Here is a 7,957-nt window from a genome sequence, read left to right as displayed (position 1 = left end):
CTAAATTTATATTATATTTTATCACTTTGTAAAATATATATATATATATATATATATATATATATATATATATATATATATATATATATATATATATATATATATATATATATACATATACACATATCTATTTACATATAATTTGTTCGTAAATCGTCGAGCACAGTTAAAGAATAATTGATTACATGAATATAGTTCCAAAACTTTTGAGACTCAACATTACAGACTTTGCTTATCGTGTCAAAATCATTTAAAGATTAAGTTTAAATTTGGTCAAAAATTTCCGGGTCGTCACAAGTATATTCCTTGTATTTCTGGTGATCTTGTTCAAAACAAATCAAATGTTTGTTCAACATGTCCTTTGGCAAATCTGTGAAATTGCCTTATCAACTAAGTACTTCACACTATTCAGAAATATTTGGTTTGATGCATCTTGACATTTGGGGTCCTTACAAGGTGTTAACTGAAGGTAAATATAGATACTTCCTTACCATTGTTGATGATTGTAGTAGAACAACCTGGATATATCTTATGGTACATAAAAGTGATTTCTTTAATGTGTTTAGAGCTTTTATGAGGTTAGTTAAAACACGGTTTAAGAAAAGATCAAAAATGTAAGATCTGACAATGCTCTTGAGTTTGTGCATGGTGGATTGGGTGAATACTTGGCAAAAAAGGGTGTTATTCATCAAACTTCATGTCCAGATAGACCACAACAAAATGGGAGAGTTGAAAGGAAACATAGACATATTCTTGACACTGCAAGAGCTTTGATAATGTATGTTAATTTGCCTTTAAGGTTTTGGGAAGATTGTGTTGTTACTGCAACTTATCTCATAAATAGATTTCCCACACCTGTGTTAAAAAATAAAGCTCCTTATGAAGTTCTTCTACAACAAAAGCCTACTTATGATCATCTAATGGTATTTGGATGTTTAGTTATGGCCGGTAATCCAACACGTATTGCAGATAAATTTAAAGAAAGAGTGGTTGCTTGTGTGTTTCTAGGGTATCCTGCAAATCAAAAAGGGTATAAATTGTACAATCTCAAGTCTTATTCTACCTTTATGTCCAGAGATATCATTTTCTTTGAGCATATTCTTCCTTTTAATGCTCAAAGTTATAATCACTATATCACCTCCATTCCAGATTTTGACTTGACTAATCCTCATACATGTACACCAAGTCAAAATCAAACACATCCATGTGTTTATGACACAACAAGTGACCAAATCCCCTCAAATACTTTCAATACCAACTCACAACCCAATACAGGCCAAATACCTGTTGAGGTTAGAAGATCCACTAGAGCTAGTAGTACTCCAGTTTGGCATAAAGAATATGCGATGTCACATGTTCCTGTTGCTAATCAGGTGTCTTCACTAAGTCTAGGTCCTATTTTTGCTTCATATATGGCAGCTCTAACTGCTACTTCAAATCCAACTTTCTTTCATCAAGCCATTAATGATCCTGGATGGTGTGATGCTATGGATGCTGAGTTATCCGCCCTAGAAGAAAATGATACTTGGGATATAAATTCTTTACCTTAAGGCAAAAAGGCTATTTCTTGTCACTGGATTTATAAAACTAAGCTAAAAGCAGATGGTTCTATAGACAGAAAAAAGGCAAGACTTGTTGTGGATGGAAATTGTGACGCCCCGTACAAAATCAATGTGTACGGATCATCAACAACATGATCTTTACACGGTTACAACACTATATGCTGTTTTAAAACAAGTTTTGCATTCATGAAAAGGTAACGTTTTTACCAACGTGAAATGTTTTACAAAAGATGACATCTTTACCAATGTCAAATGTTTTACAAAAGATGACGTCTTTACCAATGTCAAATGTTTTACAAAGATAACGTGCTTCTAGGAATAGAAAGCATTAACATAAGTACGTGACACAAAGGTCATTATAAAACCATTGTTCAAATGTAACATAAGTTGTGAATGCAAAGTAAAAGTTCCATGATTGAGACATCTCTAAACAATGCAGCGGAAGTCTAACACAGCGAGTCTGTAACAGCAAGTCTATAACACCAAGACTATAACAACAAGTCTAACAGCGGAAGCAACAACGTCTAAGCACCTGAGAAATACATGCTTTAAAATGTCAACACGAATGCTGGGGACCTATAGTTTGATTGTAAACAACAATGTAATGTAGACCACAAGATTTCATATTCAAAACAGTATCTCAAATCCGTATAATAAAGTATATGCTTATCCGTGGGCACCCGGTAACTAACTTAACAAGTAATATATCACCCCCTAAAAGTACACTTGGTGAGTGCATATGTTTACGAAGTATTAAACACCCGTTGACTGCTAGCGCGACTAGCCCGAGTGGGGATGTCAAACCCTATGGATCCATATCTAAGATTCGCGTCTACCGGTTCATAAACCAATAGTTAAACGTTACCGAGCTAAGGGGAATCTTTGTGCCGTTATGTCACCCACACATATATAAAGTTTAAGTACTCATGTCTAGTATGTAAAACATAAAAAGCGCATGTATTCTCAGTCCCAAAAATAGTTAAAGTAAAAAGGGAGCTATAACTCACAGTGAATGTGCGGTAAAATCGATACGAAAATGTAAGCAAGTAGTAAGTCGGTCCAAACAAGTAAGTTGGTCGATCCAAAATGTCCTCAACCTAAGTCAATGGTTACTAAGTCAGTAAATTGTCACCAAAAGTTTAATAGTAAATAAGTTAAGTCTTAAGTATCATCATCATCATCATCATCATTCGTAAAAGATAAAGTAAGTTTTCAACAACAATAGAGGTCAAAACAAAGGGCTGACTTCGGACAGCAGCTACAAACTGAAAAGATGCGCGGCCAGTGACCAAGGCTCCGTATGTGAGTCCTCTTACTGCTTTCAAATTTTCAAATCCTAACTCGATGTCGTTTGACCGTGGCGACGGTTCAAGCGCGAGTACGTCAGAAATTTCAGCACGTCGTTACAAAGGCGTAGTGATTTTCGGAAGACTATAAATCCTAAACCGTATATCGGATTTAGGCGAGTCTTAAACGAAAAGTCATCTACTCGAACCGAACTATCTGGAAATCAACTTTCCAGAAGCCCCATGAGTCTGATCAGACCCAAAAAAACAGAAACAAGTACTCCGGTGGGTTTCTTGGTGCTTGATGCTTATCACGGTTCTCATCCTTGATGCGTATAAGCCTCAAGTGTAAAACTCTTTGATGTTTTAGCATCATTATGACCAAGTTTTAACCATCAAGACACAACTAAAAGTAAAAGCTAACTTTCTACAAGTTTTGAACATCAAGGTTATCTCTTTATTGTATAATCACAATAAAGCTTCAACCTTTGTCCTTTTGATACAAGTTTATGCATCTTCATCATATGAGATGATGAAGACTTGATTTTTATCACCATAAAAATCATAAAAAGGTTCCAAGTAAGTGAGATCTACAATAATAACTTAGATCTCAAGTGTTCAGAAACCCTAAGCTAGAAAGCTTGGATCCCTTAACAATAATTATGAGATTTCAAAGCTAGAAAGCTTGAATCTTTTATGTCCTTAAAGATCTTTAAAGCAACAAGCTAGATCTTCAAGTTTCATGAAGATCATAAACACAAGTTTTGATCTTTTAGCAAAAACAAAGTGATCTTAAGCTATAAAGCTTAGATCCATCAAAGTAATGAAGATCCAAAGCTAGAAAGCTTGAATCTTTTTATGTTCTTGAAGATCTTTAAAGCAAAAGGTTAGATCTTCAAGTTTCATGAAGATCATAAACACAAGTTTTGATCTTTTAACAAAAATAAAGAGATCATAAGCTAGAAAACTTAGATCCAACAAAGTAATGAAGATTCAAATCTAGAAAGCTTGAATCTTTCATGTTCTTGAAGGATTCAAATCAAAGTTTGAATCTTCAAGATTTAACAAGATCAAAAAGCTAAAAAGCTTGATTTTATGATGATGATGATGATGTCGTGATTAAGAAGGGAAGAAGAAGAAGAAGAAAATTTAAAAACTTACAATTTTACTGTGAGAAAGACTAGAGAGAAAATTAGAGAGCAAGTGTGTGTAAAATGAGAATGAGATCAAGTGTGAAATGGGTGAATGAGGCTTGATATTTTTAGTGGTGGTGGGGGTGTATGGCCGTAGGTATGGGGAGGGGACAAGGGGACAACTTTTTGCTTTTTGCATGGTGGTGGTCTAAAGGTGGTGCTTATTGTTGGGATCTCATGCAACATGTGTAGTAATGGTTAACAAAAATGCTAGTATGTTGGCTCATCTTAATGGGTTTTTGTCCTACATCTTAATGGGTCATAAATCCATTAAAGTTGGGCTAATTTAATGGTCCATTAATTAGAGTAGGGTGGGCCTAAGTCCATTAAGGTTAAAAGTCCATTAAGACTAACTAGTGTGCATTAGTAAATTACTAAGCGTAATTAAGTAACCAATAAGCCAAGTATTTGTCATTAGAAAATAACAATTAGTTTTACGTAGTCATAATATTCCAATTATGACAAAAGTTAAACGTGTACCAAGTACGTAGCTCGCTTTAAACGTCAAGTGACACTAACGGTCATAAAAGAATTCAAGGATTAAGTTAAGTGATTAAACACTTAATAGCACGTTGTAAGATATTAATGAAAGTAATTTAACATGAATAATGATGATCCCAGAATATAATCAAACACAGTACGCACAAATACGCAGTTTCGTGAAAGTATAGAGCACGAAAATATAAGTCGAAAAAGTCGAGTCGTTACATTACCCACCTGTTAAAGAAAATTTCGTCCCGAAATTTTGAGAATGGACCAACAGTGGTACCGAATTTGAAAAAGAAGAAGCGTATCAAAATTCCGAGGGACTCGTGGGCTCAGAAGTGAGCTATTTACCTTGAAAGGTACTTGGGCGTATAAAAATAAGAATAGGTATATGCCATTAATTAAGTCTCTTGACCTTAAGATCAACAAATTGATTTCTTTTCTTGTTAACATGAATATGTCATCTGAATATATACCCACAAAAGGAAAGATAATGTGTTTAGCCTTACAGGCATCTTCAGTAAGCTGGATGCATGAAATGCATCATGAATGTTACCAACTCATCTAAAACATTGAGCGCTTATGTCGCAATACAATACTGACAGATAGAATGGAAAACATGGTGTTCACAACCATGCAATTTGACGTCTGGATAGTGTTAGCCACGAATTTTACTAATCCCTAAATTTTGGAAGGAGACCATAGGCATAAAGAACTCGATATTTAAGAAACGTTTCATTTGAATAAATGAATTGAAATTTTAGCTGGAAGTGACTAATCAGACTTACATGCAATGCAAGCCATAATTATTTATAGTGTCTTCAAGACGGTCTGAACGATCAATGAAAGATATCACCCAGTTTACCATACTGCATGTGAACTTATCCTTGGATAGAATGAAAGCACAGTTCCATAATGTAACTATATGCTTTCAGTTACATGCTGAAGTTAGGGTTAACATCGACTAGAACAACATATAGTTGCAACCAATGAAGGAAGAAATATATAGCGTAACCACATCAGTGTTATAGATGTTTTAAGCAGTCCATTCCAAGAGGATAACAAGATTCATAGATTTTTAAAGTATTTACATTACATTTTCGAAAGAAAATCGCACGAAAGGTGTGATCTTTGAACGAGAGTGAACTCTTCGTACCACGAGCGAGTTGATCTGAATTTATCCTTTTACTTAAGGGGATGCGCGGATGAGAAGATACGTGAACCCTTGGTCATAAAGAATGGTTTACTTCAACTGAAAAGAATCTCAAAAAATGATTTCTTGTACCTCAACATACTAGATCATACTGGATAATTAGCCGTGAAATATTGAGAGTAGAAACCCACCTAGTGCCTTTCCTACAATGGGGTGACCACTGAGTGTACCTCAGAAAACTGATTCATCGGCCAGCGTTTTTGCCATGTCTAACCTTAAGAGGAACATTTTATGAGCGCAAAGACTTCCTAACAAATTTTATAAAACTGCCATCCAAAGTGGTTCAAGAGTTTTTAACAAAGATCTTCATGGCAAGCTTTATCCCTAACGGAGAGCGAGAAGAAGTGTGATCCATGCATGATGTAGTTTAATACAAAAACCTTTAATAAAATCAACCAAGGAAGTTTTGAAAATCCTTTAAACGTTTGATGTGACAACATAAATGGAACGAAATTCTTAGTAGATTTAGAAGTATGTACAACGTGTACCATTTTACACAAAACTATTTGACTTAAGTTAAACAACTCAATAAAGGAGCAATTTTTAAATAATTTGAAGGCATAACTTAGTATGTACTAACCAAAATAAGTAAGGGTAAATTTATTAATTTAATTATATACATACCTATATGATTTTATAAATCGCATATGTGACAGAAAAATTTTATTACTTTCATTTGTCCATAAATCTCGTGAGGACCGCACAAATACACGTGTAAAAATTTTGATAAACATAGTTTTTCGTATTTCAGAGGTTACGATTTGAAAAGATCGAGTGAAAAATCTTTGAATCATCGGGTGACATGTCACTAGGTAATGAAAACTAATGAATTAAATGTAGTTTTGATAACTATCAGAACATAAGTCTTTGGGCCAAAAATGTTCACGTGCAAAGCCGTTGCTAAAAAGTGAGGTATGAAGGATAGAGCATGAGGAGGAGAAGGTAATCGCTTCTTAACTTTGCAAAATGCCAAACAGGTTATGACAAATATTAAAGTTGGAATACTGATGGTGTTAATATCACTAAATGAGAACCCCCTGGAATAAGTCAGGACATAGAGTTATGTAAGAAAGAGCATCGTTCCAACAGGTGTGGCAAATAAGATCCTTGGGGTAACGCAATAATTTTGAATGGTTTAAGTGTTAGTGGATGCCCAAAGGTTCTGCATGACATGGTAGTAAGTGCCTTTATCACACACACACACACACACACATGAATCTCTCGATTTTGACGGTTGTAAAGTCTTCATGATGACTTGGATACGAATAAGCAACGAAAAATTTTATATAATAAGCAACGAAAATTTTATAGAAATCATTTTAGGTGACAATGTAAGAAAAGAAACGAAGTTCTTAGTAAACCAGAGTTATGTACAACATATACTATTCTAAGTAAAATATCTTTTGAATAAAAGAATTGATTTGTAAAAGTAAAAGTAAAATTTCTTATGTACTAGTAAAAAATAAGTAATTATTTACTTTATTTTATATAACATATACGATTTCAAAAATTTACACGTATGGCAAATAAAATAAATTTATTTTTATAAAACTTTGAGAGGATCGCGTAGTAAAATAGTGTGTGTAAAATTTTGGCAAACAAAATTTTCATATTTCGGAGGTTACAAGTTGGAAAAATATTGATGAGGATCGAGTAAAAGATTTTTGAAAATTTTGGGTGATATTTGAGCAACAATGTTACGAGGTAATGAAAACAATTGAATTTAAATGTGGTTGATGACTATTAGTAGGGCATAAATTCTTTGACCAAAAATGCTTAAGTGTGAAGCTATTGCTTATAAGTGAGATACAAATGGGAGAGTATGAGGATGAGAGTTAACCACCCATTAATTATGGAAAAATTTTGAACTTGTATGACTAATATCGAAGTGAGAAGGATGAAGGTGTGATTATCATCAAATAAGAAATCTCTCGGAATAAGTTAGGATTTAGAGTCGCGTAAGAATGAGTATCAAATAAGATTCTTGGGTAGTCTTTAATATAGAATTTGAATTGCTGAAGTGACGGGATACAATTTCCTTTATGTATCGTTGTGCAAGTTTACCCATTGCATCGGTTTCTTTCATGGATAGAAAGTGATCAGATTTGGTAAGACGGTCAACGATAACCCAGATAGTGTCATAACCGCCTACCGTTTTAGGTAACTTCGTGATGAAATTCATTGTTATTCCTTCCCATTTCCATTGTGGGATTTCGG

The 7,957-nt window shown here is 34.0% G+C and overlaps 1 protein-coding gene across 1 annotated transcript; it reads left to right on the top strand.

The window, feature by feature from the left end:
- Window positions 1–354: 354 nt before the first annotated feature.
- On the top strand, window positions 355–1,550 carry LOC139843119 (uncharacterized). Its single transcript, XM_071833193.1, has 2 exons — window positions 355–469; window positions 601–1,550. Exons 1-2 carry the CDS (start codon window positions 355–357, stop codon window positions 1,548–1,550), a joined length of 1,065 nt encoding a protein of 354 aa, XP_071689294.1.
- The last annotated feature ends 6,407 nt before the right edge of the window (window positions 1,551–7,957 follow it).

This window comes from Rutidosis leptorrhynchoides, chromosome 4, assembly GCF_046630445.1.
Source record: "Rutidosis leptorrhynchoides isolate AG116_Rl617_1_P2 chromosome 4, CSIRO_AGI_Rlap_v1, whole genome shotgun sequence".
In the NCBI taxonomy this organism is placed as follows: Eukaryota; Viridiplantae; Streptophyta; class Magnoliopsida; order Asterales; family Asteraceae; genus Rutidosis; species Rutidosis leptorrhynchoides.
Note: the sequence above shows the minus strand (reverse complement) of the source record. Positions and strands in the feature narration are given on the sequence as shown.

What these genes read in the sequence shown, in the direction of transcription:
- LOC139843119 (XM_071833193.1), top strand. Translation starts at nt 355, where the DNA reads ATGTCCTTTGGCAAATCTGTGAAATTGCCTTATCAACTAAGTACTTCA. An exon ending in TTACAAGGTGTTAACTGAAG is followed by an intron (nt 470 to 600) that starts GTAAATATAGAT and finishes ACACGGTTTAAG; the next exon opens with AAAAGATCAAAAATGTAAGA.